We start from the raw sequence: 21,446 nt of genomic DNA, 5'->3' as shown, positions 1-21,446 counted from the left end.
CCTTTCTAGGAATGGTGGGCTATTATAGAAAATTCATCAGGAATTTTGCTGAGCTCTCGGCTCCGCTTTGTATTTTGACAAGGAAGGGTCAGCCAAATAGTGTTACATGGGATGAGACAGCTGTTAAGTCATTCAGTGACTTGAAGAATGCACTTGTAAAGGCACCTATCTTGATCAATCCTGTTTTTGAACGCCCATTTGTACTGCAAAGGGATGCAAGTGATGCGAGCATTGGAGATGTTTTGAGTCAGTACAATGACGATAAGGACGAACATCCGATAGCATATCTCAGCCGCAAACTATTGCCCAGGGAGCAAAATTATTCTACAACTGAGAAAGAATGCCTTGCGATAGTATGGGCGATAGAATCTCTTCACTACTACTTGTGTGGTGCTCCATTCAGTGTTGAAACTGACCATAACCCACTAACCTGGCTAAGCCAAAACAAAGGAAAAAACCACGTGCTGGAGTCTAAGACTATGTGTTTTAGTGTTCATTCTTGTTGGACCTATCTGAATTAAGACCCATATGATAATGCGTATTATAGCTTGTGTACTAATTAAGTACTTTTGTAATGCACATCAGTTTGATTTTAAGTGAATCCAAAATGTTTGTTTTAGATGTTGTGCTAAATGTTGTATTCGGAATATGGAAATATTTAGCGACTCACTGAATGCTTGCACTGTATGCTATTTGATAGAACTCTAATTGCCAGGGAGATGCTAGAACTTTTAAATTTCTTGAAGTAAGGTAATTACATAGAACTGTATATAGCCAAATATTAACCCTTCGATCTTGCTTATCCATCCTTTATAATTTTGTACAAAAACTAGTTTTCTCTTAAGGGGGAAGGTGTTGCCGTCATATTAATGCCTAACACTTCCCTCCAATTTATTTGTATAAATATTGATTATCATTAAGACAAGAGACAGTGGTGTACATGATAGTTTTAGTTTAATGGATTTTAAGCGGTCAGATATGGTAATGTTAGAAAAATTCTACCTAGTTCACATCTGATACTGATAAAGATTCTGACCCATTGGAGTTGGAGTCTGCAGTTGTCATCACTGTTGTTTTGATAAACTATTGCCCTGGTGTAAAACTAAAGAATTGTTCTCTGTAAAGAGCAGTCGTCTTGAGCCCTAGCTTGGGTGAACATTAAAAATTGGCTGGGAATATACTTTGTGTTGGATGTTATTGTTTGCAACTTTTGTACCCCGTAACAGGGTCTATGCAGTTTTTCAAGAGTTATCAGAAAAGCAAACAAACTGACCCTGATTTGACAATGCGCTATGTAATGGCAGATCAGGATCTATGCTGTTTGCAGTTGGACTTGACTTATAAGCCAGGATATATGGCATTACAATTACTCAAATTCCTAGGGTGAAAAAGTGTTATGTACTTACTGAAAAGTACACTTTTCTACACATCCATATGTAAGAAAAGAGAACATGTCATTTTCATGAGCACAAGTTTTTTAAAGAAATTTTTCTCCAATGACAATTTAATCTCAGGGATGTGAATAATATCAATCTCAAATATCAAATTAAAATCTAAAAAAGAAAACCTGAACAGAATGTAAATGAACATTAAAATAGCATTAATCAATTTTTTAGGTACATCCAGATTGGAATGGACAAAAATAAATCAATAAAAAAGATACCATATATACTTGTTAAAATGTCAAGTCAAACTGCAAACAAAGATCCTGATCTGCTGTAGTATAATGCACCTGTAGATCAAGGTCTGTATTGTTTGTTTATGCAATGGCAGATCTGGGTCTGTGCAGACTGCAGTTGGGCTTGTCTTACAAGCAAGTTTGGTGAAGCTGATACTTCTATGATTACCCACTTGATAGCGATAGCAACCCATTTCCATTCAACAGAGGGAAAATCCCTAAAACCCATGGTTTACAAACCCCGAAAGAACCAACAAAATAAATCATATTTCACAAATAAGACAGTAACACTGAATGCCAAAGGAATATGGTCTTCTCAATAAGAAAATTTCCATAAATGGATACAAACAGGGCCTGGACAAAATAGGTAGCTGCTCATACACATTACAAGCCAAAACTTCATCTTGAGCTAAATGCATGTGTATAAATTTCAGCAACAAAATCATCCATTCGTCATTAAATGCTTTTAACACAATATTAATTCAAGCATTTATAAATCACTGTGAGCAACAGGAAATAAAGTATGCATATCGCTTCATTTCAAGATTCATCCCATGGCCAATATTATGAAACTGTTCACTGCTACCAAAAACAGAACCTTAATATATCAACAAGAATTAATAATAGAGGAAGCTGTTTGGATTAATTTCCTTAAACATGTTTCATTTTATCAAGTGACAATATACTGATTAAGATCTTTAGACTTCTCAGTTAATAGTAGGTGTCATACTTTCTCTGATATTTACCTCATATCCCAATTTAGTCAAGAAAATCTTTAAAAGTGGAGGTTCTTGTCCAAAAAACCTGAAAAGAGAAAGCAAATTTTTCCAGTAAATGAAGCTTCTCTAAGAATACTTATCTGATTGCATTAACATTTCTGATACAAGTCTGCTACATCCTGAATCCAGCCATACTAAAATAGGTTAAATTCATTTTTTCTCTTTATATCATACAGATTAAAGGCAATTGCTCGTCTATCACCTCCACACACCATTTACTGCCTCCAGATGCAATAGTTTTTAGCAGGCAAAATACCAACAAGAATACTTCCATGCTGGTGTGGCTGGGAGGATTTTTAAGTAATTTGATTGGGTGAGTATTCTTGAAGAAACATAATTTAGTCATAACACTGGCTTTCTCCTCCTTTGAATACGCTCCCAAATCATATTAATGCTAAGAGAATACATAATAGGAGGAGGAAATGCTGAACATAATACCTATACCTTGGGTGTCCTTCTTGGGAATAAAGTTGGGGGGAAGGGTGATATTCTGCTTCCCAGCCTCACTGGGAGCATGAGTTGATACCTAGCACATGCTATGACTTGTCTCTGTGTGCTTCAAGTAATGCTTATGGACATGGACAGCGTCTTGAATGGACACTGCTCTCAATGTGTCTATCAAAGAAAGGGAATGTATGAGAACTCTTTCATTACCCAATGACTGTAACCATTTTTTGGCCAAAAAGTCTGGCTGCATCATGAGGACCACCAAACCATCAGATCTTAACTTACAACAGTTTGGGTCAACTGAAAGGGACGGCATGACCCAGCACGCCAATGCAAAAGTTGTCAGGAAACATGTTTTGGGATAAAGGCTCAAATTTATATGAATTTCACCATGTTAAAACCCAGGACAGATTTCATTTTGGAAATGGTGAGGGATTTTAGGTTGAGCTAAATAAAAACTGGCTAGTAAATGCAACAGATATTTATGATAAACTATATCTCTTTTGCCATGATGTCTCAATGTGTCAGATATCATGGAGTGGTTGCCTTTGATGGCAACTGGGGCCAACATTTGCTTTTTGAAAAGCCAGAGAAAAAAGCCAACCAGTTGAGGGATAGAAGCACTCAGAAGGTCAATGCTATTGACTTGGCACCAGTCCTTGAAAACATGCCACTTTTTTCTCAAAAGCCTTTGGAGTTCTCCCCACAATTTAAAGTCTAAAATTCTATCTTTTGCACAGCTGTATTGAAAAGATTCAGGCATGAAGAAGATGGCTAGGGCAAGGGTGGAACACCAATGACCATGGTTGTTTGAGAAGTTTCAGCTTGGCTGGCAGATCTATCACAAGATCAAGTTGACTGTTGACCCAGGACTTGTCCCATCTGAGAGGGACTATAAGAATTATCTTTCATCCCTGACCACTCAACTTCTGTATTTTTTCATTACCAAAAACATGAATGGGTAGGCAAAGGCACATCAAATATCCCAATAGATTGATAGTGTGTTCACAGACAAAGCTCTGGGTCTGGAACTGGAGAAACCATGGTGGGCAACTTGTGACTTCACATTGTTGCAAACAGAATGATCAATGGACACCATCAATGTGCATAAATGTGATGAACTCACTGATTGAGGAACCATTCCTTAGGACTGACTTGACCCTTCCTGGAGAGAATGTCAGCCAGGCCATTGAGTCTGCTTTGAATGAGCCTGATTTGTATGCTGATATGGGATTAATAGCACTGTACTATCCAAACACAGAAGGTGTTATACCAGACTGAGATTAATGATCAACTCCATACCCAGATGAATAAAACACTGGGATGGATGAAGGTCAAACTTTTCCCCAGTACACGAGAAAACTGAGATGATTCAAATGGAATAGAAGAAAGTTTCTGCGCTTGAGAAGAGTAGAACTTGCAATATCTTTTGAAGAATGTTGTCCAAGTATGTTGCCATCATTTTAAATGAAGTTAACCAGAACAGGGTCACAACAAAATCCATGATTTTGGTAAAAACCTAGGGGATGATGTTTAGAACAAATGGAAGATCCTTGAAACAGGTAAACATTGTTGCAGAAATCAAAACAAAGAAATTTTCACAATACCAGGTGGATAGGGACATGAAAGTATGCACAAGTCTGATCAATATTGATGATTGTCCATAACTTGCCATTGTCCTTTTGTACAAAGTAAAACCTTGAATTAAACCCTGGAGATTGTGATTTTAACATAATCTCTACCTTCCTTATGTCAATAAGTGACCATATGTTGCAGAATATTGTCCTCCTCCAGATCCAACGGAAAGTTTGTAAGAAGGGAGTGGAAGAGGAGGGGTATGGATCAGTCCCCTCTGAAACGACTTGGATTGTCGTCGATTTCTTGGAGTGACTAGGTTGATCTATCCAGAATGGCATTGCAGGAGTCTGGTGCATTCCAGTAAAATATCTGGGTTATGGAGGTTGTGGGTCAATGTTGAGAGTTAGAAGGCTTGGAGGAAAAACTTGGTTTCTTGACTCTCTCCACCCATGTAAATTTAGGTGGTTACCTCCTGACATTAGGTTGGGATCTGAACTGACCCTGTAAGGTAACAGAAACTTTTTCCTTTTGCTCATCTATTGTCCCTCTGATGTGGTAGGGGCAGTTGGTCTTTAAAGACTTTGTAGGGTGGGTGGTGAGTTGGAGGGGTAAATCCTGAGCTGCCTGCTTCCCAACTTCAATTTTGCCCACAAGGAATAATGGCAAGCTAAATAGCATCACCCATATTGCATGATGTGGCTTGAACAACAAGAAAACCGCAAACATGAGTCACACTGTATCAGGTTGAGATTCACTGAGGCAGTCAGTGCATTCACCATACAATGTTAATGACCTGAGCAATCTGGACTGTTACCTCCCTGGAATGCTCATTGCCCCAATTTTTGGCCGGTCAGAAAATCACCAATGAGGCCTAGTCTAACATCGAAGTCTTGGCGACAACATTTTGAACCACCTTTGATGTGGCATGGAAGACATTCTTGTCTACTCTGTGAAAAGTAGGGCAGTCATGTGGACATCCAACAAATTCTCATCCAGAACCAGGAGTGTCCGAGTGTGTTTTGTACCAGATAATGAAACATCACTGGTACTTGGCTTTCAGACAAGAAAACCTTAGCATTTCCCAGATCACATATTTGTCCTGACAGATGGTCATTAACCTCTGATCTTTGTTGAATGGGGAAGCAGCCAGATCAATGAGTCTCTTCCTCATCATCAATATCTACAACAGCCTTGACATTATAGTCATGTGTGGCAGCAGGGGGTCAAGGACATTCTGAAGCCAACTACACCTAATTGAACAGGAATCTTCACTCACCATTTGTAGTATCCTCTTCAGGTTCTGACTCCCTCCATATCTAGATAATCCTCCCAAGTGGGCATGCTGTCATCTCTATATAAGTCACAGTAACTTCCCTTAGGGTAAGCCATGAACATATGGTAAGATAGCTACATTGGACAAATTTTTGTTGTATTGATGTGGACAGCTGGTTCACCAGAAGCAAGGTCAGCATGGCTGCCAGCTATGCAGAAGGCAGTTGGCACTGGTATTGCTGTGTCATAGGCACAGCTGGATGGATTGACCTATAACCAATATAACCATAGTTGTACAGAGATGATAACTTGGCATAGCTAGACAAATGGATCTATCAGTAAGATCACTGAACTGAAATGACAGGCTCGCCAGGAACACTCCAGTGAGACAGCATAGTATAAGATGGATCCAATAGATCTGTATATAAAAAAAAAACATGAGCACACTTACAGGGTCTAAGGCCATACTCAGACATGTTGGGGGGACATATGTTCAACAGGCTGCATGAAATGGCGGGGGGGACACTCCATCAATGTGTCAAAATTATCTGTGGAAGACAAGGATACAAGGGCAAAATTTACCCAGAACTAATTAACTGTGTCATCATCTCCTGAACCAGTTGACATATCTGTAATTGGATGGACTATGAAACTATCTGTAACAGCAAAACCTCATTGACTTGCTCCCCCATTTCAAAAGAAGTGATAGCAGCAGATGATTCTTTACAATGCACTTTTGGTGTGCATGTGTGTGTGGGGGTAGGAACCCAGCAACATCCACAAGGCTCGCAAGAGATTCTGTCGTTGGATGAATAAATAGTATGACTCTGTTTTCCTTCAAAATTTTCCTCCCCCCCACTTTTCTGACTTTTCCTATACAGTGACACATACATCCTTGGACCATTTATCATGGACACTGCAAGGTAAGGGAGAAGAACATTTCTGTACACTCTAGGCACAGCTTATGCCCGTCCTCCCTGGCCTGGAACTTCTTGCACTAACGAATTGTGTTGACATGTTTTACCGAAACGATGCCCAAAAAAATGGATAAATCAACAAAGCATGTTAACAAATCACTAAAACAACAGCAGTGACTGAGTGAGCAAACAATGGGCAGTGCACACTAAACATGAATTACAAACATACATGCTATAATACCAGAAAAAATAATGTTTACCACCTGCAGATTAATGAATAATACACAATATAAATCCAAATTCCTGTATGGATGGCTAAAATTCAGATCAACATTAACATGGATTTACATGATGTTTCTAGCATGATGTCAACTCCATGTATATGATTGAGGCTTAAAAACTGGTGACAGCTGGTGGCAGCATGGGGAGGTAATGGGAAGAATTACATGCTATCTGATACAGACAGAAAAGACAAATTTTTGTAATTTCAGTAGGGATGAATGCAGGAAGTAAAAGGCTTACATCCCTAATGTTAATGTGATCAGGGAACATATTCAAAGGAGAAATAAAGGTCCCAGATATTTTGTAGTTAAAAATGTTCAGATGCTATCATTTTCATGAGGCTGATAAATTTTCTTTCTCACATTCCATTTTATTTAATAAACATTACAATCTTTTTCTTTATGCTCAACTGCTCTCGTGTCATTTGGTTGAAAATGTACTGGAACTATCTTAACTATTCTGTGACACATTTCCCATTTCATTTTGCTGAAAATGCACTGAAACTATCTGAACTATTCTGTGACAAATTTCCCATTTCATTTTTCTAAAACTGTACTAAAACTATTTCCCTTTTTATTTGGCTAAAAATGTCTGAAACTATTTTAAACATTGTGTGACACAATTTCCCTTCAATAATTAAACTGTACAAAAACGAAACAAAACTTTTTTTCCCATAAATCTTACATGGAATGATGCTTGGTTGGACAATTAAATCAGTCAGATGCTTAACCCTTTTTGCAAAACAAAAAAAATTGTAAAATGGCTTACTTTGTGAGCTTATTGACCCTTTTAGGATTTGTTAATGATGGTACCCAACCCCTGAATCTCTCAAAATCATCTGTTGGATCAAAAGGTGTACTCCTGGGTCGCTGAGCATAGCTTCGTTGTCCCTCTTTAATCTCTCCCACCTCTTTCTTCAGATTTTCCATTGCATTTACCATTTCATTATGGGTTTTCATTTCTGAGGACAAGTGGGCAACACTGCGGGCTAGCGTTACCACATGTGACTCGAGTCTCTGAAACCTCTTGTTGATGTTCCTGTGATAAACAAAAAAGACCCAATACAAGTTAATGTTCAAAGCCATAGCTATGATGAAAAGGATAATGATGGCAGAGGTATCAGACGTTTGTATGCTGCTAAGACTGCTTTCTAATTGAATATCTCATCAAGCAGAATTTACAATGAATGACCTCACCTGGAACCAGTTAAAAAGGGTCTTTTCTATAAAGGTGATTCTACTACACAGTAAGAATTAAGTAGGCAGCTTGAAAGAATCAACAACAGATAGTGATCCTGAAATGGGGAAATTTATCTGTAAAACAAAAATGAAATGCAAACTGGAATGAAAACTGAGTGCAAATTTTGAATGAATGCAAACAGAATGTAGAATGAATCTAAATCAAATGATGAAAAAAAGTAAATAAAATCGTAACACATTTTGCAGAAAACAGAAAGCACAAATGCAAAATGCAGAACAAATAATGACAAATGAGAACAGAACAAAGTTCAATTCATTAATGGATCTGAATCAATTATTTTCAATCTAAAGCTAAATCATAACAGGATATTCCAAGATTCTTTACGGTATTTTTCGCCCTTATCAGGCCATAATGCCATTTTTGTCAAGACAAACCTAAAAACAACCGCCACTGATGTGATGACATAATTACTTTTTTGTCAAGACAGACCTAGAAGCAATCATCATTGATGACATTATTACCTTTTTGTCAAGACAGACCTAGAAACCACCAACTGATGTGATGACATAATCACCTTTTTGTCAAGACAGAACTAGAAACAACCAAAATCGATGTGATGACATAAGCACCTTTTTGTCGAGACAGACCTAGCAACAACCAAAATTGATGTGATGACATAATCAACTTTCTGTCAAGACAGACCTAGAAACAACCACAACTGATGTGATGACATAATTACTTTTTTTTTTTGTCAAAACAGATCTAGAAACAACCACCACTGATGTGATGACATAATTACCTTTCTGTCAAGACAGATAAAAACCACCACCACTGATAGTAAATTATTAACATTTATTCCCTTGTATGCCTCTCTACCTATCATACTTCTATCAAAGACTATGAACTTTGTGTACAAAGTGAAGCACGAGACAAATGAATGGCAAAGAGACTGCATGGGTTACCTATAATTAGTGCCCACATGGCTTTAACACAAATGTGATTCTGCTGGAGGTAGGACAAAATACCATTTTGGATATTAATGCGCATTACAAAAACCAGCCAGAAGCAGTCAAACTAAAAATGACTTCAGCAAATACCCTAAAGTAATTAATCTGATTTCTTATTTAATGGGCTTGTTTAATTCCTATTGCAATGTTCAAAATGTTTCAAGTGAAAGTTTAATGAATAATAATTTACCTGTCTCTTGCTCACACTTACACTGGTGTAATTTAACACTGGTTAAACATATTAAGAAGTATCTATCAACATCAAAAGTGTAAAGAGAAACAGTATATGATTCATATGCTAATTAACATTAACACTGATGATTCAACAAGTAAATAGGATACTGATAGAGCAATTGGACAATGGTTGACATCAGGACATGGAGGAAGACTGATTTATGTGAAATATTTTGAGATCTGAATAAACACACAATTAAATTGAATATGATATAGTTTTACCATTTCATATTTAAAGTGCAGTGACTGCAACATTGTATGATAAATAATAGTGGAAAAAAGGGCGATTGTGGACATATGGAATTGGAGTCAGTGGTTGTGGAGTTTGAGTCAGAACTTGTGATTTTTTAAAGTCACCAGACCTGGGTTGGTGTAAAAAAATATTTTCTTTGAGCCCTGGTCATTTTGTCACAACAGACCTCAAAGCATCCACCAATTATGTGATGTGATCACATCATTAACCTTTTGTCAAGACAGACCTGAAAACAATCAACATTTATTTTAATTTATTGTAAATTAAATGTTGTTGTTTCTGTCACGGCATTGTATAAATCCCTTTATTTATTAAATATATGTACTCAGGTCTCATTTTTTGTGTACAACAATACCCGAGGGTGATTTATGTATATTGTAAAATATTTTGAAACAGTGAGTTTGGTTCATCCTATGCCGCATGTGCGAAGTGTTTTTGATGGGAAAAACTGATATTCATCAAGCACACAGATGATGTAGGGCTACATCATATGTGTATAAATACCTCACAGTAGAACAAAATCTTTATGGAATGTCTTGTCAGTGAGCAGTCTACTTAAGGACTTCAGCTGTTGAGGTATGAGTTATTTATTAATTTCTTATGTATATTGCAGGTTACAACTATTGTACTACCGTGTTTAGTTTTATATATCTTCTATGTAACTCCAACTTGCATAGTATAATGCAAATATTTTATCAGACACAGGTAGGTTCACTTCTGAACCTGTTTATTGCTTTGTAATGTTGTGCCGATAATGTAATTTGTATAGCGTACCTTATATAATGCCATTATGTGTTATCATCTATGCCTGTATATGATCAGAGTCAACGGGGTACCAGCTGTAGAGCTGACCACAGAAGTTGACCATAGTCTCTGTAAAGCTGACCATAGGAGCCGTAGAGCTGACTGAACAGTGTGTTGCTGGTTGATTAGCAGGTTATAGGGCATTACTGACCGATTGGTGGGTGCTGATTGCTTGCCTGACCAAGGATTTGAATGGTGGTTGGTGACTACCTGTAATGCTGACTGCCTGATTGACCAGTGTGACTGGTAGCCAAATATTCTGGTGATGGAGTGTTTTGTGTAACTTCCATACATGTAATCTTTTAGCTGTGGGCTAATTTTGGGGTTTGTTATACCCCATGTTTTGAGACTGTAAATATATTTTGTATGATATCTGTCCCATCATTTCATCATTTTACTATTTAAGTACCTAATTTTTCACTATTTGAGTGAATACATTTATCATATGAGTAAAGTACAATCATTTTTACTATTTGAGTAAAACATCATTCTTTTCGTCATTTGAAATTACCGTGAATCATTTTTACTATTTGTATACTATACATCATTCTTGTTGTGTGAAATTACTTTGAATCATTAACCTTTGCCCTTACACTGTGTAAGGTCATTTACTTGTATTCACGTTATGTTACATTATTAGGTTCATGCAGATAGTTATTTTGTCCAATATTTGGATCTAATAAGTGTATGTATTAATCATAATTCTTTTTCCATTCAAGTCATTCATCAACAAACATTGTATTTGTATCACCATCAAAAGTGTTCTGTTATAAATCTGAAATTCAACCTGGTTATCTTGTTACAGTTTCCATTTTATGCATTTCTATTTCATTAAATCATACTTTTCATAAGACATGATACAACATATATAAATTTCTATTTGATTAAGTCACACTTTTCATAAGACATGGTAAAACATAGTTTTCTGCTTTTATAATCTTAAAAAAAAGAAAACCTGCCTTTAATAAATGCATTTCCATTTTTTTCCAACAAGCAAAGATGAAAAAAATAATTGTAGAATCTAATTGCATTACTGATCACTATATGCAGTCCAGTGAAGTTCATCAGACTAAACAACTGTGGTTCTGATCATCTGGACAGGTGCTTGTTACACAAATGCAATTTAAATCCAAATACTAAGAATATTGGGGGGTTCATATAATGATACTTTCAACAGGATCATAGGGATATACTTGCATGACACTAATAAGTATGTTCCTTTTCTCTGATCATAAGCAAATACCAACATTCATCTGAATACAAGCAAACTTAATTATACATGCAAATTTTTATTCCCTTAATCTCTTACCAAAGAAATGAATAAAAGATTAATAAAATAGCTTAAGAAAAATATTTAAGCAATTATTCTTGAAAAGCATTTTCTACTGAAATGGTTCTCTATATTGTTTGATGTACTACAGAGAACTGTCAAATTAAATCAAGGGAGGTAACTTCTCTGAATAATCAGTTCTCCACATTATAAGAAATTGAGCCATGTCTCATTGCATAAACTTGACTGTCTTTCAAGGTTGAAAGGCCTAAAGAGCTACAGTGTTGCATCCAGGCATTTACAAGAAAGGTGAATTTCCAGATCATTCCCCTCCAATCAACCCCCACCCCTCAAAATGAGTACCACAACTTACTATTTAATCAGGGTTCTGGGTAAGCTGTCTCCCATAAACAGAGAGTTTAATGGACCTCTTTCAAACAGAATATGCATTTGGTTAAGCCTAACTGGATCAACCTATTGCATTCTTGCTGGGGTTGCTTGCAGAATTGGGGGTGGGGATACCATGATAATACATCCTGGATGCAACAATAAACATGGCAAGTGCTTTATTGCTTGAAACATAAATTTCTCTTGGAAACAGAGATAAGACAGCTTGCCACAGGTTTTGTGGGATGAAATCCATCCAAATAAAAATCAATGAGAAAAACAATAAGAAAGTATGCTATGGACAGGTGGTTACTATATCAAGTGACTGTTAGAACAGGCCTCATATACATAATTCAATTTTATTTTTCAGGGCCTGAAATTGCTCCTGGTTATGCATAGGCTGCTAGAGAAGGATATTTTAAAACTGATACCAATATCTTAAGAATTTAAATAAAAGATAAGAAAAGCAAAGTGTTCATTGAATATGAATGGGTTACTAAATTGACTTACATGCAATGGATAGATGGACCAGTCTAGTAGTATATGCCTGTTTTGTATCGTGGTGTGGCACAAAACCCTATCAACAATAATTCCTAACACTGTGAAGTACTTGAACCAAAAGCTGTATACTTCAAGATTCTGGGAAATATTTTCTTCAACTTACTTAAATTCTCTGGACTGCCGATGATAACCATGACGAGGTTTACTCTGTTTTGAGACTCTTCTAATTGAGCTAGTATCCGAACTACAAATACTCCATCTGCGAGTCCTCAGCCCATGTGCACCTGGATCTCTCTCACTGCCAACAGATTTTAAAAGGTCATGGTACATGTTTTCTAGTCGTACTAATTGTTCTTTTACATTTTCTGCCTCACGAACTGAAAGTGCGTTTTCATGCATCTGGTTTTGTTCTGTTTCCTGTGAATCCACAGTCAGAACTGTGTCATCAATATCAAATGACAGATCACTCCTGCTGTCACTTTCATGCCTGTCAACTGCATTAGCACCTGTATTAGTAAAACAATATTTAACCAGTAAAGTTACCTATTACAGACACACATATACATGTTAGAAGCAAATAATTCAAAATTACTTCTGATGCAGACATTGTCTTGAAAGTGATTATCAAAAAAAAAAATTTAACAAAAACATTTTTACAAATGACATGTTCACACGACATCAATCAATGACAAAAACTAAGCAGATCTGGATATGAAAAAAACCTATAAATTTCAGTTGGAGATTTATTCTGAACCCAATAAAAATTATATAAAGGAGCTGTAGTGGCTCACTGGTGAGTGTGTCTGACTTGAGATCAGTGGCATGTAGATTCAGATCCCACTCAGACAGCCCAAGTCGACTGCTGTGGTTGGCATGCCTGATTCAGGATCAGAGGAATGCAGATTCAGATCCCACTCTGACAGCCCAAGTCAACTGCTGTGGTTGGCATGCCTGATTCAGGATCAGAGGAATGCAGATTCATAATCTGATCCAACAGCCCAAGTCAACTTCTTGGGTTAGGTTGCCTTACTTAGGATCAGTTGCTTGGAGAATCAAATCCTGCTAAGGCAGCCCAGGTAAAGTGCTGTGGAAAGTAATGGAAAGTCTTCATGTGCTGATGTGTTTTTAATTATCAGTGATGCTTGCTATACACCAATTTGATTTACACATTTTCATTTTAATGCCATTTATAATGAAGAAAAAACATTCAATTTGCTCCACTTTGCTCGGTTTTATGCCATGTGCTGTTACTCACATGCAGCTCATTGATTGTGCATGTGTGCACATCTCGTTGATAAACATGAGAGCACCAATGCTTTCAATTTATGTCATTTTTTTTAATTTATACCATAACCTCAGACATACATCAGTTGCCAACTTCCAATTAACTTTATTTCTTTTAGGTGGATATAAATTGACAAATGAAGAAACAAACACATAATGTTGGCAATCATTAAAAAAAGAAAACTATTTTCAATATCTCAAGTCCAATATGACATTCTAAGGTACAAATGTTAATAATAATAATAATAATAATAACAATAATAATAATATATGAACTGAGGGAAATATTGTTGCCCACTGTTATGTATATTTAATTTGTATTGTTTATTGGCTTTTTTCTCCAGGATTATATATTATGTATAATTGTATTTTGTAATTAATCTTAGTCCATAATCAAGTTCAAAGTGTACCTGACTAGGGACATTGGCTTTGTAAACAACATAATACATAGCTAATATTTCTTAGTGAGTATATATTAAATATTAGGATCATTATCAATGGAGGTAAACAAGTTTATCTTAATCTGAGTATAAGACAATATTATTACCCCATGGAAAAGCCTGTTGTATCTGATGTTTGCCATGTTCTTTATTATAATTTTAGTAATAGACCTTATCTTGCTGACAACTTAGAATATTATAGAAATGAACTTTTGACCCTCCTCATGGTTCTATGATTGTATCTTAGTTTTTAATATAGTGCTGTTTACTTGAAAAATTACTAATCTTGCCTTAACGTCTTGAAGCAGAATCAGTCTTACTGTTGCATTCAGTTTTTCATCTGGGTAGAATTATTTATTCAAATTATTACTGACTGGAAATACAAAGTGCGCATCAATACAATTCTTGAACAGAAACAATAATTTGGAATTATAATGAATTCTGAGAGAGAATTTTGGATCATATTTTTGTGATACATCAAAAGACTGTTAGTTCATCATCACACTCCAGTCCATTGGCACATTATCATGTTCAAGACTGCTCCAGTGGCCTAGTGGTTACAGCGTCCGCCTCGGAAGCGGGAGGTCGTGGGTTTGATCCCTGGCCAAGTCATAACAAAGACTTACAAAAATGGTACTAACAGCAGCCTCACTAGGCACTCAGCATTAAGAGGTTAGTGTCAGGACAGGTTGGACTGGTGTCAGGATAATGTGACTAGGTGGAACATCATGCTACATGTCTACAGCATGATGCCCCAGTGCTAGACATCACTATAAACTGCCACACTGCAGACATCATAGCGATGTGACTGAATATTTTTAAAAGCTACATTAAAAATCCTAATCACACACATACACACATGTTCAAGACTACAGGCATATCAACATATTTAATACTGAAGCACATTAGGGAATACCACTGAAATTCAACTGGAACTTCTTTCATTTAGACTTGTGAAATAACTTTTAGGACTAACTGGGATTTAATTCACAATACTGTACATTCTTTTTAAATTTTCACTTTTGTATTCCAGGGAAATAAATTATCTGCTGAATTTTACAAAACTTGTTGGTTTTTGCTTTTTTTCTTTTACTAAGTTTAAGAACACAGAGTCGTAACACCCACATATTAATATCAAACAGAATTTAAATTTAAGAAACAACATGAATGTATCAATCATAATTTGTACAAGTCTGTAAAGGAAGCTTAACCATTTCTGAATATCAAACTGAAATAACTCTTGCCTTTTTAACACATTACAAAATAAAATAGTGATTCATACAAAATCTCATGATTAATCAAAAGTTTTTTTTAATCTCCAGACATACGATAACGTAAGATCTGACATCTCATAATGCGCTGGCAGATCTGCGTATGCTTGTCTGGAGTAATCAATAAAACACACAATACAGACCCTGCTTTGCCAGTGCATAATGAAAAACCAGATCAGGGTCTATGCTGTCTGCAGTTGGACTTGACTTACAAAAACAAATATATGAAATATGATATTTAAAATATAGCTTATTATGCCTCAAATAAAGTATATTAAAAAAAAAAAAAGTAATGGATTGAAACAATGCAGTAATGCAGATCTCCTTCCCATAATTCATACCCCTTCTGCAATGAAAACGTGTCTGTAAGAGGGATAGACTTTCATGCAGGGGGCAGAATAAAGATAAAACAACCAAAACAAGCTGAAACTACTCTGTTAAGGAAATTATTAAAGGATAGTTGAATAATGATGGCCTACAGGCCCCTGAGCATTAAGTGATATCATAACATGGTAAAATATATCAATTGCAAGAAGAACTTTTACAAAAATGTGTGCATTACCTATGATAAAGAGAAAGACCACGTGTAAAGCAAAATTTGCTTAAAATATCCCTTTGATGCTGACTGTTAGTGACCATTTTTCAAATATGCAAGGGAAGATGGAAACTTTAGGAAACAAGCTTTATATTTTCATACCAAATCCTAATTGTATACAAGGTAACAGGAAAAGTGGAAGTATGAATAAAACTACTTCAGGGCCCTATAAAGAAAAATATCTTTAAAACTTATTCAAAGCATACAAAAGCATATTAACTGCATTCTTTCCAAGGAATTCAAGAATTTTTCATATCCAACAAGCAGCAACATTTAGTTAATCTAATTTACTTTGCTGATTAGCAAATTTGTCCGCTAACATCAGGTCACCCAGGAATGGCCTTTGTAAACATTGGGCCCAAATGGGATAATTTTTGCACAACCCCTTGGATTTATGTGTGGGGCTTCCAATGAGCACATCATTTAGAAATAAACGTTTAAACAAGTTTTATATGATACTGAACTTAAACTTTTCTTCCATCACTTAAAAACTACTTCTCTCTATAGATATATCTTTAAAAATTACTAACATGTGGGGCCACATCAGTCCAATCAACCCTGAGGTCACCTGACAATTTAGTCCACTTTCTTCCTAGTTCAAAGTTAGTTAGGTTTTACATTATTTCAGACAATATTCCCTGTGACAAACAATTCTAATAGGGCTAAAAGGAATGAAAATAAATTGTTTGTAACTGAGTGAACCTACTCCTTGTTTATAAATGACTGAATCTACTTCGTGTACATCTTCAAAGAGTGTTCCTGCTAGGCAAGTACAGTAGTGTATGGCACCTTGCCCCATATTCCAGATTAGCATGTTGTCTTTGTACCATGTTACAGTGCCCAGTCCAGAATCAAGTTTTAGAATGTGCCAATGTGGCAGATGAAAATGTCTTTCTTTATGAAGATTAAGGCTACTAAAGTTTGGTAAGTAATCCATCAATAAGTGTATGGAGTCGGAACTATATCAAAGCAGGTGGGAAATATATGGAAATGGCATTCCACTGGTTTTGTGAAAATGGCAAATTTTGGGGGAGACTCAGTCCTGAAATACCTCTACAGACATCTGAATAAAGCAAGATTTGGAGCAAATTTTGGAATATATTGATCTGATCATTTTTAGAGTTTTAGGATTAAACCTATTCTGTAAACTCAATAACTGAACCTGCTTGGCAAAATGTTTGACACAAGAATAACTTTGGCATCTGTGTTCAAGTCCAGGCAAATATGAAAACAGTTTTATATTAAGATCAAAATTAATTTGTTTTCCTTCTAGCTAAATAAAAGGCAGACTTGAGAAAAACGGGGTCTCGTGTTCTGGATACACTACACAAAACGGTCAAATCCTCTTATATCCTGAGGCAGTGAATGTACACAAGTTTCCATCATTTTTCAACAATTAAATCTTGCAAAGGTAATTAATTCTAGCTGTATCCTACATTTTTTAAATTGGTGAAATGGTATAACTGGATATGTCATCCCCTGTAAAATAATATGGAACTAGGTACACTTTTACAAGAAGTTTACATGCTCTGCGCCCTTTTTGTGGACTAGTGACTCTGCTTATGTCCTATTCTAGCATGCACATTGGAGATCCACGAGTGGCATCTATTGTATCAAGAAATTGGTTTTAGGAAGGTCTGCTTTATGTCTGCATGACAATTTCTGAGAGAAAATTCTTTCATTTTCTGACCAGACATGAACTTTAAGCATAAATAAATATAGCCATTGATACCTTTTACATTAACTCCTCCCATCTTCATGTTAGGAATGTGAGAATTGTTAGAATTGTGTGTATGAGTATGTTTCACTGTTGTCCTCTCTGGCCTATCCATTCTGAACTGAAGTTCTGATGATATTTGAAGCTTGTGCTTCATACCGTCAGGTCTAGTGGAGAAAGGTAAAAGATCGGGGGTCTTGTCTACGGCAATGTTTGTAGCACTGAGGGAATGAGGGAGTTTAGGTGACATGTTTGGAGATGACAGCAAAGAATCCGGAGGGGTATTCGTTGGGGATAATGGTGGGAGGGGTGGTGTCACAGATCGTGACGAAGATTCACTATGTGAAGCTTCGTAATCAAAAATACTATGCTCTTGAACATCCAGCTGAGAATTATCACTTTCATCCACACTAAATCCTCTATTAAAATGTCCAGCATTATCCCTCTTTGAGGACACAGGTCCTCGCATCAAATGCTGAGGCGTCCTTTGTGAACCTGATTTTAAAGCAAATTTTCTTGGAGTCATATCAACATACATATTGTCTTTATGTTCCAGATTTTCACTATATTTTGATTTATCATGAACTGAATGATGAAGAAAACCAAGTCTGTTTTCCTCTGAAATTTGTCGTCCCATGTTAGGTCTCTGTGACACTGGAGGCCGTGATTTGGCCGATGATGGGCGACTTCCATGTTCAGGATATTTGGCAGCTGGACCGATGGCAAATTCTGAATCCGATGGTATCCTAAATTTCCCAAATGTCTCAAATGTAGATGGCGCTGCTGAAGCACCAGCTTCAGATTGTGACATTGAGCTTGTTTGACTTGATGTTGACCCTTCTTGCTGACCCAGAGTACTTGAACTCTGACCAACAGGACTTGCTCTGCCATCGGTATTTGATTGATGACGAATTGGTTTGGATGAATCATTCAGCTGAACAGGACCAGGAACAAACTTAACCTAGGAAAAAAAGGTACATTTAAAAAAAGTAATTAAAATGAAAACCTAGCTAATAAAAATACCTGCACTTGTGCAAGAAATGCCACTGATGACAATTATCCTTGGCTGTTTGATCACTTAATGTGTTCCATTTGATTACTTGATGTGTTCTGTATAATTACATGTGTCTTGGTTGATTACTTGATGTGTTCTGTTGTATGTGTGAAAGTCTGATGACTCCACGCAAGAATGAGATAAAAATTTCCAAAACAACTTTAACACTGGAGTTATGAAAGTGGATCTCAATGTCTTATATTCTGTAGTTTTTGTGGCAAAAAAGACAAAACTGAAAGTTGTACTGTGAGTTGTGACCTTCAAGATGAGCTAAATGTGGATACTGCAAATCTCTATATTTTCCTGGATACAATTTTCATGTACTAGGTTATATAATTTTGAAGAATGGCAAACATTTCCTCAAACCTTGATGATAATGATTAGTATCAAGCACATTTATGGTAATTTTGTATTAAAAGATAACGAATGAAATGCAAAGAGTATACAAAGAATTTCTGTGATGAATATTAGGCTTAAGTATAATGGATTCATTAATCAACATGAATATTTAATTTGTTTTAATATTTTATATTAAAAAGCATGAGGATACAATCATGTTAGAGGTAATTTTTGTATACTTAAATTTGTGTAACTGTCTTTTCTAACAAACATGCATCCTGAATTTTTGGCAATTATCCAATCATCTTATTTCATTTCATTTCTATAAACTAAAATGTGTGTGGGTGAAAATCAAATCATGCAGAAATTTCCCCAAAACTGCTTATTGCTTGTTTTCATGCGAACAGCATATATTATGATTCATCTATTCACTACACGGTCACCAGCCCAAGTCTCTACTTTGATTACTTTTTTAATATATATATATATTTCCTTGCTTACATTTAAATTTACCTCTCTTGAATATAAGTTCCCAAAGTAAAAAAACCTGATACATGCAGAATTACCATAAAAGTAAAGTATATCCAGTTAGGCAAGAGAACTAAAATGCTAGTCTGAATATTTGCATGACAAAATTACCAGAAAATATAAAATGCCTATACATTATGAAACTGTTAACAATCAGGAATGCATGTAAAGGTTCAAGATCTGCTATTCCGTACAGAATACTGAGTTGAATACTGCTGGGAACTGCCTCCTAGGAGTCGATTCTCTCCCCTGTCAGGTAATCGTAGTCCAGCAGGTGCATGGTTGTCCATCTGCCTAGAATTCTGTCCATCCCCACGATCAGAGATCGGGGGAACCATTTGGTTAGGTTGGTGTAGTTCCCCCCTCTCTGGCATCCTCTGTACTTGTGCCTCAGGGTTTTTTAAAGAGTCACTGGACTTCCTGAAATCCTGTCCGCCATTTTGCTTTTGATTCTGTTGACCAAACAATTTATTCCATGCATTACGGAGATCACTGCCAGCTTCAATATTTGGTCTGGAAAAGAATAAATATAAGCACAATAAATATTAAGTTGTATTGTTATTGTATGTTTCTTTCTTACATATGGCTACCAGCAGTCAATCTCTTTAAAATATTTTATTGTTGTAGGTTATTTCTCTCACATGACTAAAGTCTTTATAGCTAAATCCATATTTGATATCAGCTTATGAAGTTATCTGGGATATCTTATTTCACCAAACTATTAAAATGTTTAGGTCTACCACTGATTAGTCCTATAAACAAAGTGACAAACTACACTTTTCCAACCAGACTCGAGGCAGCCCAAAATGTCCCAGTATAAAAAGACAATCCAATTTATGAACAGATCTATCACCTAGTTAGTGTTCTCCCAACAATACCAAAACTCTCTAAACAAATGACCAAATTGATAATTATTTTGACAAGATCTTAAACCCAAACACTTCTGCTTTCAGAAAGGGTTTCAGCAGTACAAACTACTCTAATTTTACTGGTGCAAGTCTGTTAGCTTCAGACAAGTATGCTGTAGCTATTTTGATTGATGACTGCTTACCCCATAAACTCCAGCTCCAGAACTGGCAGCATATGGAGTTTCAGAGATGGAATTAAACTGTATGGTAAATTACCTCTCAAACAGAAGTCAATGTGTCAAAATAGGAAACTCAGCTAGTTCATTGGCAAAATATCTATAAAGTGGTACCTGAAGGTACAATTAACAATCACATAATCTTTAATATTTTTATTAGTTATATTTTCTTTATCATAAATTATTCTGATCTACATAACTATGCCAATGACAACATACTTGCCTATTCTCACCATGCCCTAAATATGAAATCAACATTGGAAACTGGGGGGACAGAAGTTTGATCTTTGTTTTTATGACAATGAAACAAAAACAAACACTAAGTTATAAGCGTTTCAACTAGGGAGTAAAACTAATGTCTCAGGACTTTCTCCAATAATGGGACTAAAAGACATTATGAAAATTCAGTAAACTTCTGGGATTGGCTTTGGATTTTATGCTAAACTTCAATCTGCCAATCACTGTCAAAAAAGCATCTAAATAATGTTCTCAAGCAAACTCAAACAACACCTTGTAAATATGAAA

The 21,446-nt window shown here is 36.0% G+C and overlaps 1 protein-coding gene across 1 annotated transcript in view; it reads right to left on the bottom strand.

Annotated features, from left to right (window-relative positions):
• The window catches only part of LOC149808494 (uncharacterized), a 192,735-nt gene that overhangs the window by 17,441 nt on the left and 153,848 nt on the right, over nt 1-21,446 (bottom strand). Inside the window, exons 12-16 of the mRNA XM_089969873.1 lie at nt 20,032-20,350; nt 17,932-18,877; nt 12,773-13,115; nt 7,722-7,991; nt 2,425-2,482 (exon numbers count right to left, since the gene is read on the bottom strand). Of these exons, the coding sequence (XP_089825999.1) occupies nt 2,425-2,482; nt 7,722-7,991; nt 12,773-13,115; nt 17,932-18,877; nt 20,032-20,350 (1,936 nt within the window). The remainder of the gene's footprint in view (nt 1-2,424; nt 2,483-7,721; nt 7,992-12,772; nt 13,116-17,931; nt 18,878-20,031; nt 20,351-21,446) is intronic.

Source organism: Sinohyriopsis cumingii, chromosome 1, assembly GCF_028554795.1.
Source record: "Sinohyriopsis cumingii isolate HCF-2022 chromosome 1, ASM2855479v2, whole genome shotgun sequence".
Lineage (NCBI taxonomy): Eukaryota > Metazoa > Mollusca > Bivalvia > Unionida > Unionidae > Sinohyriopsis > Sinohyriopsis cumingii.
This window is presented reverse-complemented; position numbering and strand designations above follow the sequence as displayed.